Source organism: Dendropsophus ebraccatus, chromosome 5, assembly GCF_027789765.1.
Source record: "Dendropsophus ebraccatus isolate aDenEbr1 chromosome 5, aDenEbr1.pat, whole genome shotgun sequence".
Taxonomy (NCBI): Eukaryota; Metazoa; Chordata; class Amphibia; order Anura; family Hylidae; genus Dendropsophus; species Dendropsophus ebraccatus.
This window is the reverse complement of record NC_091458.1, coordinates 68,295,829-68,320,232: the sequence shown is the minus strand read 5'-3', so window position 1 is coordinate 68,320,232 and position 24,404 is coordinate 68,295,829. Positions and strand designations below refer to the sequence as shown.

The following is a 24,404-nucleotide window of genomic DNA, read 5'->3' as shown; positions in this document are numbered from 1 at the left end:
AAGATTATCTGACAGATTATCTGTCAAAGATTTGAAGCCAAAGCCAGAAACAGACTATAAACAGAGATCAGGTCGAAAGGAAAGCCTAAGATTTTTCCTCTTTTCAAATCCTTTCCTGGCTTTGGTTTCAAATCTTTGGCAGATAATCAGATTATCGTTCTGTGTTTACACGACGCGATGAGTCGCTCAATTTTGAAGCAACAATTTGGTTTTCATAACGATCAGCGTTAAAATAAAAATCATTAGAAAATTCGTAAGAAAAATCGTTATTGCGATCATTTTTAAGATCGCTTAAGCCCATCTTTTACATAGGTGGAATCTTTGAAAGACTGTTTACACAAAACGACCTGCGAATTTTTAGTGAATGACGAACAACGATTTGAGAACTTGTTGAAAGATCAAAATGAACAATTTCTCGCTCGTCGCTTAATCGTTTTCTGTGTTTACACGCAAAGATTATCCCTCAAATGCCATCGTTATTGCGAAAATTCGAACGATAAGCGTTCCTTGTGACTTAAATTAGTCAGTGTGGATCAATTCCTGTCACACAAGGACCTTTTCACTCAGCCAATCATTGGCCACAGCTGTGTCCTTCTGACACACAGAGACAAATGCAGCATGGTGGGAGAACCAACACACAGATAATGTCAGCAGGGGACTGAGAGTATAGTTTGTTTGTTTTTTAAACTGTGTCCTGAGCACAGTTGAGTAGAAGAAAAACTATCTCCAGAACACCCCTTCAAGTTACACATATTATAAATAAACCTTTGCACTTCAAGTGAAGAGGCGTATAGCTCTTATATGTTACATAGACATATAGTAGAACCTACAGAAAAAGTTTCTTAACTCTCTGACAACGTGAGTCCCAAATGGCTTTTTATTAACAATAGGATATTCTTCCAGGTTCCAGACTAAAATGTTTCTAATATATTTTTCTTCTAATACTTTCTTTAATGGTTGGGGCATGTTCTCTACACATAATGATTAAAAACAGAAGACCTCTCGGAGGCCCAGATCCAATGAATACATCAACTTGATCTGATACATTGGTGGAAGATAAAGCTGAATCACTTTTTCATTATAACACAGCACTCACAGTATCTGTCTTAGTCACACAGCAATGAGTCACTGAAAAGCCATTATGAGTATGAATTGGAATTTTAATCTTTTCACTGGTAATGGAAAACACATTTCAATAATGAATTTGACATCATTATGGTCAGTAAAAAATGTATATTTATTTAATACATTGCAAAGCCCTGTGACACTGAAGTTATTGCTTCACATACTGCTAATACTGGGGAATGAAATGAAATGGAAATATTAATGTACTGATGAACATGGCATAGCTATCACATACCTTATAAACATCTCAGGGGACAATGCATATAGAGAGCCCAGCATTGGGGAAGAATGGCAGTTCATTATAATCTATTTGTGTCTTCTATGTAAATCAAGCTGGTTCTATGCATATCATTGCAGCCACGTATAGTAGTCACTTATCACACCGTGAACTCTTATAATGAATGAGGAGCATATACAGTATATTATAAAGGGGCTTAATAACCATGTACATAGCAAATACATAATTACATTAAAAAATGCACACAAGCACACACATATACTGTGACACACACAAATCTCTCCCATGCAATAGTCACTTCTTAGCAGCAGATGGCAGGCGGCACTACATACACAGCTTAAGGAGAGGCATTAAGATGAGTGCAGGAGAGTGACAACACACAGGGAAGATTTTCTTATATTTCAAAACCTTTACCCCTCACTCTCCCCTGCCACCTGTATTCCTGTACAATGAATAATTCCATGTCTATTTGGGTTATTTATTATATATTTGTGTGTGTATAATGCAAAAAAGAGCATTTCTCCTGAAAGGGAATGTATTGTCCATATATTTGTTTTTTTACTAATTAATACCATATAGGCTAGGTCACACCATATTTCAGCAATAAGTCAGAGGTATATGTCACCATACTGTCAAAAAAGTATGCTAATGATATACTAACCGAAGACCCAATGAGTTTATTGCACCAAACATAGTCTACAAATGACTACATTTGGTCCATTTCCTAAAGGTATACTTATGGAATACTGTTTTTTGAGCCTCACAAAATAAAAATATACTCTTGTGAAATGGACCCAATATAATCAATAGTATATTACAGTCAGGTCATCAAACTCAGTGGGCCTGCTGTGAGTACGCCACAGTATATAAGATACTATTTGGACACAACATAGAAGATTGTTGGCAGAAAAAGACCACTGGGTCCATCTAGTCTGCCCTTTTAGTATTTCCCTTTTTATTATCTTAGGATAGATATATGTGTATCCCAGGCAGGCTTACATTCTGTTATTGTAGATTTACCTACCACATCTGCTGGAAGTTTGTTTCAAGCATCTACTACTCTTTCAGTAAAGTAATATTTTCTCACGTTGCTTCTGATCTTTCTTCCAACTAACCTCTCCCTGTGTCCTCTTGTTCTTGAGTTAGTTTTTTTTTTTCTAAAAACACTTCCTCCTGAACCTTATTTAGACCTATAACATACTTAAAGGCTTCGATCATGTCCCCCCCCCCCTTCTCCTTTTTCTTCCAGACAGATTCAAATCTTTAAGTCTTTCCTAATATGTTTTATACCTGACACCCTCCACCATTTTTGTAGCCCGTCTTTGAACCCGTTCTATTTGATCAAAATCCCTTTTTAGGTGAGATCTCCAGAACTGGACACAGTATTCCAGATGTGGTCTCACTAGAGCAATATATAGTGGGATCACAATCTCCCCTTCCTACTAGTTATACCTCTAGCTATACACCCCAGCATACGATTTGCCTTCCCACCACCTAAATCCCTACCCCTAAATCCTTCTCCTCTGAAGTCTTTGCCAACGCAGAACTATCAATGTGATACTCGAATAGAGGATTCCTCCTCCCCAAGTGCATTATTTTACATTTGGAAACATTGAACTGCAGTTTCCATTGTTATCTAGCACTTATTTAGTAAAGCTAAATCATTTTCCATATTACTGACACCTCCAGGAATATCAACCCTATTGCACACTTTACCTACCAAACCTTCTCCTATGTCACTTACAAACATATTAAAAAGAATAGGACCCAGAACAGACCCTTGTGGCACACCACTTAACCAGTCTCTGCTCGGAGTATACACCATTAACAACAACCCTCTGATATCTATCCTTCAGCCAACCACAAATCCATTGAACTATCCAGGGATTAAGTCCATTTTTTTCCAATTTTACTATCAGCTCTTTATGGGAAACTGTATCAAAGGCTTTGCTGAAGTCCAGATAGGCAATATCCACAGCACCACCTTCATCCAGCACTTTTGTGACATAATCAAAGAAATCAATGAGATCAGTCTGACATCATCTACCTGCACAAAACCAATGTATATCTCTGACATACTGCAGAAATGCATGTGATATTAGCCATACTGAGATGTATTGTTTTCCTAATCTGTTTTTGTTTTCTGATGATTATTATTATTATTTATATTTTCTGTACATAATTAAGTGGCAGTCATTGTTTTCCAATGGGGAGTGTAGGCATTATGGTCTCAGGTGTATTCGTAGCCATGGAGACCCAAACTTCTGCCTGGAGAGTGGACTTCACCGCTGATCTGGCAGCAGGCTTCATGATAGGTATACTTTTAAAGGGCTATTCCAGTATTTTAAAATATATGATGCTACCCTGATTCCTTGCAAATCCTGCTCCAGCACCTTCCTGTACCCTGCTGCTTACCACTAATAGCTGCTTCCAAGACAACTCATAGGAGCAAGATCTGCTCACTCAGCCAATCACTGGCCAAGGCGGGACATCACCGCAGCTAGTGATTGGCTGTGTCAATTGATCCTGCTCTGATGCATTGTCTCAGAAGCAGGGAGAATAGACACACAGTGGAAGACCAGAAGGAGGTGCAACAGTAGCTGCTGAGGACTGGTGTCAGTAAGTATCACTTATTTTTTATTTTTAGCAGACCCCCAGCAATATATATATATATATTTAAAAAAATTAACACCTGGAACATCCCTTTAACAGGATTCAGATGCATGCTTAATTACAGTCACATATAAATAGGAGCCGGTAGTCCGGAGTTTACTCATTAACTTCTTAAAATACTGTATATTTGATGGAATGTTTAAGGTTATGTTCCCACTTTGGGAACGTAGCATTGGGGGGGGGGGGGCAGTGGCCATTATTAGCGTCCATCTATATATTTCGACATGGCCTCCTTTACTTGCTGTGTTCCTGTAGTTGGAACATAGTTTTAAGGTGTAGCTGTACTTTTAAGAGAATCCTAAAAACCTGCGTGGTTTTCTTAAAGGAACCCATCAGAGTAGTGATAAGGGGGTTCAGACTTAGGTTCAGTAGACAATCAGACTCAGCTTGCCCATACATTTTTAGGCTCTCTCCTGCACACAGCACATGGTAAACCCTGCCTCTATGTCCTGTAATTTGTTCTGTCTGTTACTAGTGACAAATTTCCCCTGATCACAGGCAGTGGTCAGCAGAAAGCAGAGAAGGGAGACACTTAGTGGCCAATACTTGTTTTTTTTCTGGAGTAAGTAGTGATTTTTGGTAAATGAAGTGATTTACAAATATGTTAGAGATCCCATTGAGTATCAAGTGGAAGCCAGGAAAAGTCCTGGTCACATGATTCTCATACAGGTTATCACGTGTTATTGTACAATTATCCCAATTTATCCTGGAGAGCCAAGAACCTGTTTGACCATCACATGACCAGGACAGATTTGTTTTTCTGGAAGCAAATAACAAAGATACCCATTGTGTGAATGCAAACATAAATATAGAAAACTGAGTAATTGATTTGGAGATCATATAGGAAAACTGTATAACATTTCATTGTATAATAAATCAGCTTCATTTCGCCACACAGAAAAACTCCTTTATAGTCAAAAGGTGCAGCCAAAATCCTGCAGAGCAGAATGCATGAAGCTGACTTGAAAAGTACAAGCTAGAAAATTGATTTTACATTAGGTTTGTGATCTCCACTGTGCTGTCAGTATGATGCTACCCGTTGCTATTCGACTATCTATTTTCACTAAATTGTAAACAAGCAACACAGTCTACTTTTACTTTATTTCATTTTCTTTCCTTTCATTTAAATTCCATTTTCGTATAAAACCATGTGAGCCTTCCTCCTGGGTGTCTGATTACTGACCGCACTCTTCATATCTCAAGAACTGACTCTAACTGCAAGAAGTAATGAGGTTCTTGAAGATTCACTGACGTGTTGAGTGAGGAATTTGTGTGATGTAGCTCATATACACTTATTGGCAGGGGTCATGTATAAATCCAGTTATCCTCCTCTATACTACTATGAGCTTTCTGACCTGCTAAGCCAAAAATTGGCTTTTTGGAATGTGGAGGATTATAAAGACTTGAATAGCCTTCAGGAGGAATCCTTAAAATGTGAAGAAAGTTCAGCATTCTAAGCTACGGCTAGCAACAACTGAGCAAAGCGTGTGAGGAGATGTAGACATATAGCAACAACACTACTTGGCAAAAGATCCATATATGACTAAACTGCTCTACTATGCCCAGATACTTATATGTATATCTTGGTAATAAATTAGTGCCAGATCATAGGAACAATCTGGGTCAGTAAGTGGAGGCCCCATAGCAATTCCCAGTTTGATCTTCGCAGGATATTCCATTTTCATTCATTAAAGTGAATTAGTTACTTGGTGTAAGCCCTTTTAATCTTCAACAATGTGCTACCTATTGTTGCATGGATGCATGCCATACCTTAAAGGACAACTCCCACAAAAATTTTTTTTTGCTCATTTAACACACATTACAAAGTTATATAACTTTGTAATGTGGTTAAATACCCGGCCTGGCCCCCTTCCCCCACTTTCGGACCCCCGACCCCCCACCCCGGAAGTTAAGGAATGTATACATTACCTATTACGATCGTCACGGTCCTCTTCTCCGGGGCGGCATCTGGTGACGACGACGTCAGAGCCGAGGGGCGGTCCGGGTCTTCTTCCTCCTCGGCGTCTTCATGCAAAGTGAATGGGAATGAAAAGGCTGCTGGTGCACATGCGCACCAGCAGCCTTTTCATTGGCTGGAGCGCATCACATGGCTTCCAGCTTGCTCAGCCCTGATTGGCTGAGCTTGCTGGAAGCCATGTGATGCGCTCCAGCCAATGAAAAGGCTACCGGTGCGCAAGCGCACTGGCAGCCTTTTCCATCCCCTGGACCCGGAAGTTGGAGACATCGCTGGATGGCGGAAGGCGGCGACGGAGAGGCGGACGGCGGGCGAATCGAGTGGCGATCGTCACCGGAGAGATGGTGAGTATGGTGTCTGTGTGTGTCTGTGTTTTGTTTTTTTTGGGGGTCCCGCGGGAGTTGTCCTTTAATCTATGTTTCTGGTGGCTTTGTTACATAGACAATGGGTAGGTAGTTGCTTAACAAATTTAACAAATATTTAGCTATGTCTTTTATAGCAATGTCCTAATATCTTATTATTAGCAAAACCAAATCTATCAAAAGAGAATGTGCACCACAGGTAAAATGCAGACAACTATTGTGGAATGTAGTAGTAGCCCATGATTCACACCATTAGAGGCTTGCCATTCCTTGCCATTCCTTGCCATGGGTCATATAATATTCAATATTTTACCACATTGTTTTAACAAAAAATTCAAAATGTCATAGAACATAGAATTTTGCTGTATAGACATGCAATGAGCAGTAGATGGCATCATTGAGTCAGAACAGATACTGTATCATGAACTGTGTAACTGAGACACTCACTTCATGTTACAATGTAAATATCATAAGTGATCAGTACAAATAATCAAATAACTTTCTAAACTTTTCTTTGGACAGAGACGGAATAAAGTTGTAACCATTTCATTGTAAAAGCAAAAGTGAAGATATATCATGCAATAAATACAAGGCAGATCTCTCTCTCACTATAAGAATGAATACATCACTATATCAGGTACTATAAATACAGTAAATAATGCAGTAAATATCATGAGTTGAGACAATGACCCTGCATTAGACTATAGCTGTCTTCACATATGTAAGTATACAGTGGTACCTTGGTTTAAGACTAACTTGGGTTAAAAGCATTTTGGTTTAAGAGCTCACAGTATTTTAAAATTGTGACTTGGTTTAAGAGCATTGCTTTGGTTTAAGAGCTCACTGTACTGGGTGGGAGGGGGAGTGATGGAGGGGCATGGTCTGCATAGCTGGGTCTACAGCACTGTACTCTGACCCAGGAAGTCTCCCTCACCTCCCAAATCATAGCAGATCCACTTCAGGCTGGGGCTTACATCAGGGGACAGGACTTTGGAGGTAATCTCTTCATAGCTGTAACCCCTCTCTCCCCGGACAGAAAATACTGCTATACTGTGCACACATCTGCCCTGCTCATTCCTTCATGCTCCCTGCAGTCTGTCAGTCCTGATTGGTCCATGCTGAACACACACCCCTTCCCCATTGCTGTCATGTGACCACACAGACCTCTGACAGCAGCCCTGTTTCTCTATTCTAGCCTGTTGTACTACGCTACTGCATTATGGGGATCTGCAATTCCATCCTCTATCTACAAACTGCTGCTGTGTTATCAGGTTTATGCATTTACTGTACATTATACTCCACATGCTGATTGCTATATTGTACAGTAACCTATAATATCACATATTCATCTGTTTATAAATGTTTGTTTCATTTGTTTTACATGTTATTCAGAATATAAAATCATTATTTTTGGGTTGTGGAACCAATTGTCTGCATTTCAATTATTTCTTATGGGAAAATTTGCTTTGGTTTAAGAGTGGATTTGGATTACAAGCACGGTCCTGGAACGAGTTATGCTCGTAATCCAAGGCACCACTGTTTATCTTTACATCTTTACATAGATGATTATGAGATGATGAGATAACACATCAGCTGCATATGAAATGTTTCAGACACCTTACAGCTATAAGATTTTTAGATAGTAACTTGGTATGCATTGTGCAATGTATGATATTAACCACACTACTTCCTTGTCTATTGAGACCTTGTGAAACTAGCACAGCCGATGACACAGGAGATAGAAGTGCTGAACACATTTATATCTCATAGAGTTGTATTGAAAATGTGACTTCAGGTCAACCCAGCAAGAGCTGTGGGAGTCATCTAGTTACTCTGTGAGAAGTGGGGACTGGAACCAGTGTCATATCGGGGAAATGGAGCCACCCAGTAAGAAGGGGAGCAGGGTGACCCTTGAAATCTATCAAGTAAATGTAGATATGACATCATGTGACACCATTGGAGTCTAGATTCCTGAGCCAAACACTAAACCTGGACCTTCCATAAAAATTATTCCTAAAATACTGAAGCTCACTCTAAATAATATTGACCACTCTCTCATTTCCAAACTTACCTAATATACTTTCCTTAAATTTAGAACAATATTGTTGAAAGCAGTCATTTTAAAGGGGTTGTTCAGGTAAATATTTTTACATTTAAAATTGCTTAGGGGGAGTGTGTAGGAGGGGTTAAAAAAACAAAACACTCACCTGCCACTTACCCCCCCCCCCCCCCCCCACACACACAACGTGCTGTTCCAACAGTGCCATCTTCCTACTTAGAGCTTCATGCATGTAATACCCGCTCAGCCAATCACTAATTGAGGCAGATCACTGCTGCAGAAGTTTATTGGTCGAGGAGGCATTTCCTGTGTGTCAGAATGGGAGGTGGTTACAATTTTTTATTTGATCTGTGGCCAGCTGTACAAATCTATTTTGACAGCCACTAAGGCCTTCAGAAGCCATTTTGGCTGACCATTGTGTGCAAATAACATGCAATGAATGCCGGCAGACTAAGGGCCCTATTACGATTATTGTGCGCTATATCGTTTTGTGTGACTGCAGGCAACAATCAAAAAATCGTTTGTGTGTCGTTGATCACATATTATGAGCTGAACCTAATTAATCATTAATCGTACACTGTAATTCCACATTCGTTCAATAATGATTCAGTATAATTCCACATCATTCATTCATTTGCTGGGATCCGATGGAGTAAACGATTGTAATAACAATGGAAACTAACGACTATCGTTCTGTGTAATATGGTAATCGATTGCTATTGTTAATTGTTATAAAACGCTTTGTCTAATAGGCCCCTTAGGTCTACTGAAATGCGATCAGTCATTAGGACGTAAGTTTTCTTATTGGTCTTATCTTTTTGGGATAATTGCGTTGTCTTGTTTCAGATGTCCGGCCTTTATTAAAGAATAAGAAAGACCATACAAAGACTTTATGATGTTTGCCAGCAGCCCTTAGCTGGTGAATATGTGGGAGACACCTGCTCTGCCTGTTTGTCTGCTGATATCACTCACACTCTTCACTCAGAAGCACTGTTCTTTTTATCTGCTTCCAATGTCAATAATCTTAGACATTCCAAGATAGTAAATCCAGTCCCAGAGATGAGAAATCCCACTGGTTGTTAATAAAGTGATCAGAAGACTCCGTCGCTTAGGAAAGTGAAAAATTGGTTTGTACAATTAGGGGCCAAGTAGAGGCCAGAAGCAAACAAACACTGTAATCCCTCTCTGCAGAGGTCTGTGGTGTTAACGTCTTCTGAGAATGTTCGTTTACCAGTAGAGGGCATACTCCAACATGAACTGCAGCTACCTGCACAGAGCTGGCCCCTACTCCTCAACTGCACATGTGCAGAGTTATCTCCTTTTCTTCTAGTTCTACTGTATGTTTGTCAAGAACCATATGATGGACATCCACCCTTGTCCAAGTTTGGAGTATGGCTAAAGCAAGCTGTTTCGACACAATCCCCCCATTCAATTGTTACTCAAGGGGATTATACAGCACTACAAAAACATGGCCACTTTTGCACCACTCTTGTCTCCAGCTCAGGTATGGTTTGCAATTAAGCTCCATTTACTTTAATAGAACTTAGTTTCAAACTGGAGACAAGAGTGGTGCAAAAGTGGCCATGTTTTTGTAGCGCTGGATAACCCCTTTAAATTCCAATATATGCTGCCATAGGACATCCAAAATTAAAAAATATTCTATTAACTTACCTGAAATATTCATTTTGTAGGCAGCACAAAAGTCCTCATGTATTCATATTGCTTCAAACAAAGTTTTTTTTAAGGTATATTAAACAAATCCAGACTCCTTGGCAATACATATCTGTAATCTGTGTAATTGCTACCAAGTTAGAAAGCTTCCTGAACCTTCATTAAGTGTGGGGATGCTATCGTTTTTCCAATTTAGTTACACCAGGGCTGGGAGTACCTGCTCACTGACAGATGTGGACAATAAAAGTGAAAGTGAAAAGTGAAGATAAATGTGTCAATTCACATTGTCTCCTGCTCCCACTGCTCTCACACCTTAGGAGACAAATATTCCATGCCTCTGTCTCACATTGTGTGTGTTCGCTGAGATCAGGCTGATGGTGCAAACAAATGGATTTTTGGTAGTTTCAAAACTGGAATAGATATGTAAGTAATGCTGTATGCTTATGCAGAAATTAAATTTTTTTTAACCTCTACCCCTTTAATATAAATATATTCATATATATTTTGTTAATAATGATGGGTTTGCTACCATTTATAAAATTATGATGTTCTCCCAGGGCTGAAGTGTCAAGAAGGTGGGGCAAAACTACTTAATTGCTGCCGCATTGCTTAACTTTTGGGCCTCCTCCCCTCACTGGATGATTGACATATAGGCCCAGATTTATCAAAGGGTTGAAAAATGAAAGCTGAGCTGTGATTGGTTGCTGTGGGTAATTTGCACCATTAAATTTTACACCTTTTGATATATCACCCCCATAGAGTTCAATTTACAGGGCTGAGCCGTCTACGACTCCCATGCAATGCTGTGGCACTTAAACAGCTTGGCTCTGCCTCCTTAACATTTGAGTCTAGAAAGAAAATCATAATTTTGTAAGTTGTGGCAAAGCCATCAACACTAGCAAAGGTATGTTTTAGCTTGTTGTCCTGTCACCTCTCTGAAATTATGAGCAGACTGACTCCACATTTGGCCTCCCATGTCCCAGTGATGGACAGTCATTCCTTTAGGCTATGCACTTTGACTAGGATATAACTGGAAGGCTTTGTGTTAAGAGATAATAATGAAGATATAGCATGTAACCATACTGTATATGTATAGGAAGCAGAGATTTATTTCCTGCATATTCTTGTTTATATCCCTAGTTCTTTGCACATATACATCACCTTGCATCTGTTCATGTGACATTACATGGTATGTTGACTTGAAGTCTGACATGACTCAGATAAATTGCTTTTTCCCCAAATAATCCAAGTACAGAAGAAATGGGGGGGAGGGGATTGAAATTGCCAAGATGGTTTATCTGAAAGAATCATGACTCATTCATGTTGATGTAGGTGACTGCACATCAGTTGATGCTATGGAAACACGTATAATCAGGATGCTTTTTATAGATAGTTAAAGAGGTTATCCAGGATTAGAAGAAACACAGCTACTTTCTTGCCAAAACAGCACCACCCCTGTCATCAGGTTATGCAAGGTATTACACTTCAGTGGAACTGTTCTACAAAAAAACAAACAGAGGAAAAGAATGGTGCTGTTTCTGCAATAATACAGCCATGTTTTCTTAAGCCTGGATAGCTGTTAGATCAGGGAGGCACATGGTACCTTTCATATATCCGTCTTTGCTTCCAGAACATAGAAAATGCTTTTATTTTATAGTACGAAAAGTCTAATAGGTTTTCCTCAGCTCCTCCATACCTCAACCTGGTCAGGACTAAGGGCCCTATTCCACCGGACGATTATCGTTCAGATTATCGTTAAATCGTTTGAATCTAAACGATAATCGTTCGGTTGAAATGCAGTTAACGATTAACGACCGAACGAGAAATCGTTGATCGCTTTATAAGACCTGGACCTATTTTTATCGTTGCTCGTTCGCAAATCATTCGCATTGAATAAGACATCGTTCAGTCGTTCGCAATAGATACGAACGCAATAGCGAATAAATAGCGAAGAAAAACTATCGCAATTACGATCATAAGTAACGATTATCGTTCCATGGAAATGAGTGAACGTTTTCAGGTCTTTCGCAATAGTGGTTGTTTGAGATCGTTAATCGTTAACGATTATGCAAACGATAATCGTCCGGTGGAATACGGCCCTAAGCTTCCAAGTGTCAATCAGAAGGGAGGGGGAGAGAGGAGACATTTCAGGCTGCATCTATTAAGGAGCTTGGGAAAGCCTCTATGACTCTTTTTAGCAGAGCTGGATAAATGAAAGGTTCCATGTGTTTTCTTGGCCTAATAGCTATGTAACAGTGTCATCAATTAGGAACCTAAATTACAGCTGACAGATTCCCTTTGGTGCCCACACTATGTCAGACTCTGTACTTCCTGCCCATCATGCAGCATGGACATCAGGCAGCCCATCCTCTACAGCAGAGCTTCTCAATTCCAGTCCTCAGGCCTCACCAAAAGGTCATGTTTTGAGGAAATCCAATACAAAGGACACCTGTGATAAGACCTGATGCACTAAGTGTAATTATATCACCTGTAAAATACTAAGGAAATCCACAAAACTTGACCTGTTGGTGAGGCCTGAGGACTGGAATTGAGAAGCACTGCACTAGAGAATGTTAGGAATACTACTAGAGATGAGCGAATTTACAGTAATAACGAAGTAAAGCACTTCATCATGTCTGAGATCCACTCAGCTGCCTTTTAACTCGCTGCTGCTCCTTCCCAGGCATGGCTGTATTTACTACTAGGCACCCGTGGTCCGGTGCCTAGGGCAGCAACTTTCAGGGGGGCAGCACCAAGGAGCAGGGAGAAAGAAACAACTTATTATTTTTGTTTTTATTTTTTTAATCTCACCTCCTGTTCAGACTTGCCAGTAAATCCTGTGTCTTCTCGAGGGGGGGGGGGGGGGTATAGTGGAGTAATTTAGGTCTCGTAAATGTAATACCTGGGGCTATTACCTACCAATCCTGTGGTGAGAATTCCCTCAGACAATATGCAGACGGCTCTAATAATTGATTCAATGTGGAAATTTGTTTATGTTTAAGTAGTTAAAAACCATGAAAAAGGCAATTCCAAAACCACGCTCCCCAAGAGGGGGCGTCTTCAGGTTTGGTGCCTAGGGCAGAAGCAGCTGTTAATACGGCCATGTACCCAGGTGCTGGTAAAAGCTGGATCCAGTACTGGGAAACTTGTACCAGTTTTCCAGGACTCGTTAATTCAGGGCCGTATTCACCACTAGTCACCCGTGGTCCGGTGCCTAGGGCAGCACCAGGGAGCAGGGGGAAGGAAACTAATTTTTCTTGTTTTTATTTCTTTAAGTCTCCCACCTCCCATTCAGACTTGCCAGTGAATCTGGTGTCTTTTTTTTTTTTTTTTTTGGGGGGGGGGGGGGGGGGTATGGTGATATTGGTCAGGTCTGGTGGTGGTAAATATAACGCCTGGAGCTATCATCTACCAATCCTGCAATTAATTTATGTTTTAAGGAGTTGGAAGCCATGAAAAACATGATTAAGTCAATGTTTCTACATGTAGAGAAATATATGTGGCTGAAACCACGCTCCCATTTCTTCATGATGCTAACTGGTGCGTGAAGATGGGGCGCCTTCAGGTTTAGTGCCTAAGGCAGCTAATAATACGGCCCTGCGTTAATCTGTTATTTCGCTCATCTCTAAATATTACAATATTATAGGGTAAGGTCCACCACATGGTATTTTTATTATATAAAAAGAGGTACACTTTTAGATAACTGTTAACAGGCCTCATGTAGCAAACTGCCGGTTCCACACAATATAGTTGTTGCTCCTGTGTAAAGACTAGATAAGACAGAAACATTAAAATAGTGACATCTATTGGGTACATGGCAACCTGCAAAACTGCACAGCAGAGGTGTCGTGTATGAGGCATGAACAGAAGATACTAATTCTATCTAATAAAATAAATATTCTGATTTTACAATTACTCAATATGGATGCACAGTACAAGTAAATAATAGCAGTAATCTGAGAATCTACAGTAGCATGTCATAGTTCTGAAATTGTCAGAGACTGATGTTACCCTGCAGTGCCCTCACATGGTGCTTGCAGGCAGTGACATCACTCATCACATATATCTTGTAGTCAGATATGTCAGAAAGGATATTATGTTTTTTTATTTTTACATTTAAAGAAAATGCTATGATCTGAACATGGTATAGCCAGGTATTACATTATTGTATAACAGAATAATACATGGAAAATGAGAAATATGCTCTTTTGCAACACTTTACACCAGTGCTTCTTAATTCTAGTCCTCATGGCCCACCAACAGGTCATGTTTTGAGTAGAGATGAGCAAATTTACAGTCCAAACGAAGCAAATCGCTTCATTAGCTCAGCAATTGATTTATCATTCAGCTGCCTTTGAAGTCCGTTCTGCTCCATACATATGAACCTGCTAATAGGTCCATGTAGCTGCAGAGTTACTGACTCTTCTAACCTGCTGATATGTCCCTGTAACGCACAGGGCGCTAAGGACTGTTTTTAATTTTAAGGCTTTTTTCACACAGTATTTCTTGGTCAGTATTTCTTTCAGTATTTGTAGCCAAAATCAAGAGTGTACAGTTTCTGTGTTTTCAATAAAGATGAGCGAACCGGGTACGAGTTCGAGTCGATCCAAACCCGAACGTTCGGTATTTGATTAGCTGGGGAAGCTCTAAGGTTGTCTGGAAAACATGGATACAGCCAATGTCTATACCCATGTTTTCCACATAGCCTTAGGGCTTTATCCAACTTCAGCAGCCACCGCTAATCAAATGCAGAAAGTTCGGGTTCGGATGGACTCCAGCATGCTCCAGGTTCGCTCATCTCTAGTTTTCAACCCACTCCTGGTTTTGGTCGAAAAATACTGACCAAAATACTGTCTGAAATACGATGTTTGAACATGGCCTAAAACTAGAGATGAGTGCAACCCAAGCATGCTCAAGTCTGATCATTCGACATTTGCGTTCACACATCTCGTGTTCTGTCCATGAAACATGGACGACAAGGACATTGAATACAAACCCTGGTCGGTTTTCCCCGGACGGCATGACGTAACAACTTCATGCCGGCAGTGGGGAACCTCTTTGGATCGCCACGGCTCTGTCATTACAGACCAGGGTTTGCATTCAACTTCAGAGTCGTCTATTTTTCACGGACAGAACACAGGATGTGTGAATGCAGCCTAATGGTGCGTTTATACAGGCAGATTTATCTGACAGATCTTTGAAGCCAAAGCCAAAAATGGATTTGAAAAGAGGAGAAATCTCAGTCTTTCCTTTATGATCTGTTTCTGGCTTTGGCTTCAAAGATCTGTCAGATAAATCTGTCGGTGTAAACACACTATAAGGCTGCCTGGAAAACATTAAGACTATCATTGAGGTTACATCTGTGGCTGTTTCCAAGTGACTTGATTGATTTCTTCCTATATGCAAACAGGGAGCAATCTATAAATCAACCAGTGCTGGTGGGGTGATGAGAAGCCAACAGAGACAGCCACCGCTAATCAAATGCCGAACAATCGGGTTCGGATGGACTCAAGCATGCTTGAGGTTCGCTCATCTCTAGTCACCATGTGTTCCAGCAGAATTAAAGTGATTATCTGGTTCCCTTTAAAATTTCCCCCACACATTGACAAAGAGCACACCAAATACATAGAGAATCTCACAAGTAACTTTCACATAAGGATAAACAAATATAGGCATTTCCTGTACAATTATTTCTTTAAACTTTTAGAAAGGAAATTATTTTTTTTATTACAAATTTTATTTACCAACTGCAGAGAACTAAATAGTTGAAAGGAATAGAAAAAATAGAAGCATAAATGTCATAACACTCATTTCTCAGTCACAAGTATGCTGAGATATTCCATACAGAAGGCTAAATGTCACTATAATCCTGCTTAGATACAGAAAAAGATACAACTGTGACATTTAGCTCATAGACTGCAGTGTTTCAGTTAGATAATATTCTTTATCAGGAATAGCTGAACAGAATCTATGCAGATGCCTAATGCCCAGAGCAGCTATATAACCAGCCCTAGTCACCAGTCACCGTATGCTTCTGTGAACTGCTAACTATATGTCCACTATTATATTTAAAGGGATTCTTTGTGATAAATATACATTTTCCTTTAATGTTCTTTGTATGTAGAAAGTAATGCCCTCAGTAGACCATACAGATCTGCTGCCAATAACTGGATCACAGAGGCTCTATTGTTTTTGGTATATTCTTATAGTAAAGTAAATGTAACAGATAGAATGACATGGTAAAAATACAGGGCTGATCTTCATGTAACAGCTTAGTAGCACAATTTCATGTTTGCACTGTTGAAAGTAAACTTAATAGAAATGTGTTATATTGTCTGTAGAAAGCTTCAGAGGAAAACCAGCATTCTACTTACTAGATGCTAGAGTAGGGACCATGTCTCTGAGGACGCCTTGACGTGGTGACATGGTACACTCTGTTTGATCAAATAGTTTGCTAAGATCCTCACTTTTTAATATCTACAGAGCAGGTGTTTATAGTGTGTACGCTGGGAGGAGTATATACGGTAAGCCCTTGCACCTGTGGGTTGCTGTTGCACCTTCTGTTTTTTTGTCTGTAATTAAAGGGGTTATCCAGTGCTACAAAAACATGGTCACTTTCTTTCAGAGACAACACGACTCTTGTCTCCAGTTCAGGTGCGGTTTGCAATTAAGCTCCATTCACTTTAATGGAACTGAGTAGCAAAACCCTGCCCAAGCTGGAGACAAGAGCCGTGCTGTCTCTGGAAGAAAGTGGCCATGTTTTTGTAGCACTGGATAACCCCTTTAAGCCACAAGCAACCTGCAGTGTGAACAGAGTCATAGATGTGCTGCAAATTTTTTCTTTTTTTTCTGTTGAATGTGGGGGGTGTGGCTACCTCCTGTTAGCTTGCACTCCACCCATGTTCCAAGGGTGCAATAAAAAGAGATCATTTGGCTCCTATCTGCCCAGTTGTAGGCTTATTCAGCCCAGGAGAGGCCATTGCTAGTGTGAAAATGCTAGAGTAGGGACCATGTCTCTGAGGCCAATGTTGGCGACATGGTAAACTCTCTTTGATCAAATAGTTTGCCAATATCCTCACTTTTTACTATCTACAGAGCAGGTGTTTATCATGTGTAAGTACACTGGGATAAGTATATACGGTAAGCCCTTGCACCTGTGGGTTGCTGTAGCACCTTGTTGTTGTTTTTTTTTTACTAAAAAAATAAGTGTACACAGAAACTTCAAGATGACCACCTTCTATCTACACCATCTAGATCTCTTTTTCTGTGACCCCCCCCAATAATAGTTTATGGAAGCTGCCCCTCTATAAGAGCACCCCTGACCAAAGACCACTTTTTTAAACAAGCTATTTTAATACCACGTATAAAAAGAAAAAGACCTTACATTGGATCACTCACCACAGATGCCCCTGAAGCTTCTAAATCAGTCTCTGAAGTGACTGAGGCAGGACAGCACCATTGCCAGTGATTGGCTGAACGGCTTGTCAATTCAGAGATGGCTTCAGAAGCAGCTGAGGTAAGCAGGGAAAAGGCAGCATTGTGCCACATCACTGGAGCTAAGCGTGGAAGATGGAGCATTTCTAGCAACAGTAAATGTCATTGTTTAGGAGACTGGGGACCAGGAACGAAAGGGACAGCCATACTAAGAACTGGAATGAGATGATTAACTATGCTGTGGACTAGGATTAAGTCATGACGCTGCTGAATGTGGTTCAGTGTTTGCAGTGTATTTTCTTTTTACTTTATACAGGAAATCCTGTTGTGGGGCATTTTATTATAATTTTTTTTTTTTAAAGGACAAGTCCGGCAAAAGCTTTTATTAAAGTATTGTATTGCCCCCCCCCCCCCCCAAAGTTATACAAAATCACCAATATACACTTATTACGGGAAATGCTTTTTTCCCTGCACTTACTCCTGCATCCCAGAGCTGTGCGGCTGTGGCTGCTGGAGAGGATGATGGCAGGGGGATGCACAATGTCCCTCTAGTGCCCTGTGTCCCACAGTGTCCCCCTGCCATCATCCTCTCCAGCAGCCTCAGCCCGCACAGCTCTGGGAGTCGGGTCATGACATCACCATTTTATTTAGGAAGTCAAGCCTTGATGCAGTAGTAAGTGCAGGGAAAAAAGCACTTTATGTTCATTTCCTGGAATAAGTGTATATTGGTCATTGGTATAACTTTTGAGGGGTAATACAATACTTTAATAAAAATGTTCACAGGACTTCTCCTTTAATTTATGATTTTTCCTTTAACTAGAGCTGACATATTAACCCCATTTACAAAGAGTATACACCACCTGATATTATCTGGGTCTATGAAGAACCATTAACTACCCAATGATCATGTGACTGCAGGGATGGAGGCAGCACGTGTAATGGCTGCTTCCTGAACTGTATAAACCGCTCATTGAGTAATGATGTAATAACCATGTCTGTAACTGTATATTACCATGAAGCTCTGAATATACAGGCCACTGATACACTGAATGTTTAACCCACTTTAAATCAAACATCTGGAGTATATAGCCAGCCTAACCCTCAATCCAGATAAATTGAGAACAAGGAGACATTTAATGGGAAACTTTAATAACTGAAAATCTGGAATACAATTCCTTCAGCTTAACAATATAGCTTCCCATGTGCATTCAAAGGTGAAAACATTAGACAGCGTACAAAAGATGCTGCATATACATTATTCCCTCCACTCCGGAGAAAATGTTTTCTGGGATATAAGAACACTGTACACAACATGTATATTACATAAGTATCACATAGGTGCAAGCACTGAAGTGTGGATAACATGATCACAATAGATGACATGTCACACATGTGGATTTCAAAGCATGGCACACTGCAGCCACTAAAAATGTGGCTTATGGGTCTCCAAACTGCGGCCCTCTAGCTGTTGCAAAACCACAATTCCCATTGTGCCCAGACAGCTAAAGCTTTGGATTTAGCTGTCCGGGCATGATAGGAAATGTAGAATTGCAACAGCTGGAGGGCCGCAGTTTGGAGACCCATGATGTGCCGTATTTATTAAGAGGCTCTAAATAGACCTGACAAATCGAACAGAAGACTGAATTACCTCCCTTAGGGATTACATTAATAATCCATAATCTTGCTATTTACAGGTTACCATCATTGAAGATACAATATATTAGTGTATGTACATTCATAAGTGGATATACAGTATGGGCTGTACATCTGTCAGCGCTCCTGGCACATGTTCCACTCCCCATAAAACAATAATGATAGAGAATTTTCCGATGTGCCATTCCTCAGTTATTCCTCTGGGAAATGCATTGATAAATGTCCTTTTGTGAACAATATCAGATAGAGTTCTATGTATATACTGTATACTCCATAAAGCCATGGCAAATGTATATGCTAAAACAGACATCAAAACAGCTGAAATAATAAAAGGGCTTACCCAGAGATCGAAAAACACAGCTGTTTTCTTTCTAAAAACAACACCACTTCTGTCCTCAGGTTGCGTTTGGTATTGCAACTTGACTCTATTCACTACAATACAAATTAGCTGCAATATCACATGCAAACTAAGGACAAAAGGTGGCGCTGTTCCTAAAAGAAAGCTGCTGTTTTTTTTTCTATCCCTGGATAACTACTATAAGCTCTGTTCACATTGCAGTCAATTTTTCGACTCCGGAAAATATGATGGAAGTGCCTGGCGATGAACACTAACTGTGACCGTCTTGATTTATGATGGGGTCCACTGGGTGACCATTCTTTTGAGTTTTATTTTCGTACAATCTGACAGAATTCCTGATGAAGGCTCTAAACAAAGCCTCTGACAGGTGTGTGGACAAAGCCTAAACACACATGTTGAGTACAGTATGGGGGGGGGGGGGGGATTGTTTATTCATCCTTAAAACATTTTACACAGCAAATGTTTCAACACAGCTAGCATCAGTCTCCCAGATCTCATCATCCACAGGCTCCAGTTGCCTTAGGAAGGAGCTCGCCACAGGAGCCTTTCCCCCATCCAGCCCAACGTTCTGCACACTTTCCACTTTGGGTTTTGTCTCTCCATTTTCGTCCTTTGGTTTCACTGGTGAAGACTCGCTGGTGACCTGCTGCTCGCGCTTCAACGTGCAGTCAAAAAAGTTATTTTGGACAATGTATCTGACACATTGTAAAATGACATTTCTCTCATGTCTTATGTCAGGGGCCAGCAACTAGGAGAGAAGGACAAATGAAGTGTGAGATTGTAATATTGTTCTTTCATCTAGTATAAATATTAAAGATAGCTGTCCGTGTACAGATCTCATAAAGCTGCATGCCCAGGCAGATACGAGACATAGCCAGGAAAGGCAGGATTGTCATAAATGCCGCCAAAGCATGCAGCCATTACACCGCCATGTTACACTCTTGCCAGCATTACTATTAAATACACTACAATCTGTTCTTGACAGGAAGGTAAATAACTATCTGAACAACATGCGGCACATCAGGTTTGTACGACAGCCACACATAGTCTTAAAAGCATTAATACTATAAAATCTGAGCCATCAATTCTATGAAGAGCCAAGAAGGGTAGTCAACAGATATAAACCTGGACTTACCGAGATTACTGGTTTAAAGGGGTAGTGCAGCGGTAAGCAATTATTCACTAAATAACACACATTACAAAGTTATACAAATTTGTAATATATGTTATGTTAGTGAATGGCCCCCTTCCCCGTGTTCCCGCCCACCCACGCTAGATGTTACAATGTTTAACTACATGCACAATATGCTCATGTTATAAGTAAAAGAGCATGTTCACATTTACTGATAACATGAGCATATTGTGCATGTAGTTAAACATTGTAACGTTAAGAGCATGTTCACATTTACTTATAACATGAGCAGCAGCAACAATTGCGTTTTTCTTGGCAATAGCAGCTTTGTAGCTAGCTATTTAGCTTCATCATTAGAGGCTGTACACATTAAGTTACAACCTTTTATAATCGCACTGTTGGTGTTTTTCCAAATAATGGTATATATCAGCGATTTATCCAGTTTTTTTGAATATCATTTTACTTGGGTAGTTTTTCACTGATTATCCATTATTATTCATCATGTTCAGCTTTGTTTCCCATAGTAATATGTTATTTGTTAAATTATGGCCTTTTACCATGTCAATTTATTTACATCACATATATGGAACTTGCTTATGTATTCTTTCCCTCACATAATCCACTTGTTTCTTCATTAGCTTTTATTATAACATATAGCATACTGTTGGTAACCTTGTTAGTAACGACCGCTGATTAATTTAAATATTATATTAAATGCTCTTGTGAGATTTCAAGTATACATATCTACACTTGTAATACATATAGTTGTTGCTAATTGAGTCAAGTGCATTATGTGAGTCCCCCCTGCCTTTTCATTACATGTTATGTTTCATTTCATTTCATTTTACTCCATTCATTCATTATTATTTTTATTCACTTTAGTTTATTATGTTCATTTTATGTTTTTGTATATGTTACCGCAATCAAAGCATTGTTTCTTTTAGAGTTAACTTGTGCACCTGGTCATGTACACCTGTTGAGGTGATGATTTAAGGAAGTTGTTCACAAGGGAAACTTGGGTGATCAAGAGCGCGCATGCGCTTGAAACGCGTCCTGTGGGGTCACTGCACTTAGGTGTTGTTTGTAAACTTGGCATTGAAAAATAAACGAATCTCTCTGCTTCAAGTGCTGGATTACCGACTCTCTTTCCTGAAATGCAATTTATATGCCTCTACACTGGCATGGCTGTATAGATTGCCCATGTTATACAGTAGTAGTGCAAAGTATTGCACTGGTGAAAATGCACTAATAGAGCAAAAGTTTAAAAAAAAGTGTTATATAAAATATTAATTTTAAAAAATCTCCCCACCCTACCCACCAAATACTACAATTATATTTAATTCTCCATAAAAAATGAATTGAATAAAAACTATACAGTATATTTTTATAGAAAGGTAGTTTCTGTTGTGCCAAAGTAGTAAAACATAAAAATAAACTATATAAATTTGGTATCATCATATCGACCTGCAAAGCTTAAATTAAATATGTAAAAAAAAATTGCATTCTTTCACATTATCCCCCCAAAATATGTGTTACTGGGCTACATAAAGAAGTCTAACATGTGTCACTTACGCTAATAAGGCAGATATGTAAGAAGACTATGAATATTTGATGTGATGCAACAAGCTAAGGGTGCCTTTACATAGAGAGATTTATCTGACAGATTTTTGAAACCAAAGCCAGGAATGGATTTGAAGGAGAAATCTCAGTCTTTACCTTATGACCTGTTCCTTGTTTATAGTCTGTTTCTGGCTTTGGCGTCAAAAATCTCTCTGTGTAAAGGCACCATAACAGTTCACATTAAATAGCTCAAAAGATATCCAACTTGTTCAGCTCTGTAAACCTAGACTACACCATACATTTCCAATGTGCAGAATTCCATCCACCCAGGGTACTGCCTAGTTAACGGGTGTCAATAATGCCCACTATACCCCCCTAAAAGTTGCACACTAAGGCCCAGTTCACACTGAGCAAAAACGGTGGAATTTCACCGTGCTCAGTGTCCTGCAGTAAGTGAATGGGAGGGTCTGCTCCTGCCGTTCTCCGCTCAAAGAAATGACATGTCAATTCTTTGGGCGGATTCTGCTAGAGGAATCCTATACAAGTCACAGGGGGCTTAATTTCTGCTTTAATTCCACTTGCATTCTGCCAGAGCTGAATAGGCAAGGAATTTCAAGCAGAAAACTTTCCTCTTCAATTCCTCCCCTATTCCTAAATGTGCACATACCCTAACGCCCCGCTCACACAGAACAAAAATGTCGGAATTTCGTCAGCCTCCGTGTCATGACGACACTCTATGGGAGGCTCGCACGCTGCATCTCTCGGCGCTGAAGAATGAACATGTTCATTCTTTAGTGTGGAGAGAGGAGCCGCACGAGCCTCCCATAGACTGTCATTATGACACGGAGGCTGGCGGAATTCCGCCGTTCTTGCTCTGTGTGAAGGGGGCCTTAGGGTACTGTTACATGAAGCAATTAACGGCCATATCTGCCCGATCATTGTCAGTTATCGTTTTGTTTATTAGGCCATGTATCAGCTGTAATGCACGATGTCGGCTGATTTTTAATTTAAATCATGACCTAAAATCCCGATAACGACAGTCTGCTGGCCATCACACAGAGTAATATGAGCGTGTAATAAAGATCATCCAGGCAGCCCCTCCTGCAGCTTCCCGCTCCCCACCACTTACCCGCTCACTGTCGGTGTGTGTAATAGCACCGACAGCAAGCAGGGAACAAGAAGCAAGCGAGTGCTGACCTGACAGGTCGCTGACTTGCTCCTATTATCGGGCCATGTAATAGGGCCCTAAATCTATATTGTCCTTTAGATAAAGACAGTCTATTCTTACCATTTCTAGCAGTGTAGTCCGACTGGGTGTTTTAACAGGTTTCCTTGTGTTGTTGTGGCCTTTTTTGGGATGGACTTTATTAAAAGGGACTTTTGGCTGTACTGCAGCATTGTAAGACTTTCTGCTTGCTGCATGTGTCGTGTTCTTAACGACTGGAAGCTTGAAGTCCATATTCTGCCCATGTGCTTCCAATAATTGTCTGTTTTCCTCTATGGCGTTAATTACCTTCTTGATTGGCATCTCTGAAACAGAAATCACAGAAGTGATCAACGTAGCTCAATGACAGGTAGGAATCACACACACACACAAAAAAGTTAAGTGCAACAAAATTCTGTACTAGCATGTTACATCGATTGTCCACTAGAGGGAAGCAACACATCTACAAAAGAACTATGAACAGTACAGTCTGCAAATTCTTAGACAATAAGTACTGTTTTATCAACTTTATTATACAAGTCAGAAATCAGGTTTTATCTACGCTTGTATACTTGGTAAGAGGTTATACAATGGTAGATTAAAACTCTTAGTTTGTAATTTCAATCTACAGGGCAATACATGCTAATTACCCTATTATTCTATGGAACACTATGTAGATGAACAAAAAACAAGTATCTTGTCTTTTTGTTCTGAGCCATGTTTGGTCAATCATGTAAATTAAGCCCCAATTTCTATAGAATTAGAAAAAACACTTTCTTCCAGATACAGTGCCACTAATGTGCCCAGGTTGTGTGTGGTATTGCAGTTAATTTCCATCAAAACAAATAAAACAGAGTTTTAATACCACACACAACCCGAGGACAGGTGAGGTGCTGTTTTAGGCTATATTCCCACTTCAGGAAAATAGCAAAGAAAGGCAATCATCTCATTATATAGATG

General features: G+C 39.9%; 1 protein-coding gene across 1 annotated transcript in view; it reads right to left on the bottom strand.

Annotated features, from left to right (window-relative positions):
• Positions 1–18,665: 18,665 nt before the first annotated feature.
• Positions 18,666–24,404, bottom strand: part of NUFIP1 (nuclear FMR1 interacting protein 1) — a 29,241-nt gene continuing 23,502 nt past the window's right edge. The window contains exons 9-10 of the mRNA XM_069970532.1: positions 23,529–23,770; positions 18,666–20,296 (exon numbers count right to left, since the gene is read on the bottom strand). Coding sequence (XP_069826633.1) covers positions 19,997–20,296; positions 23,529–23,770 — 542 coding nt within the window. The 3' untranslated portion in view covers positions 18,666–19,996. The remainder of the gene's footprint in view (positions 20,297–23,528; positions 23,771–24,404) is intronic.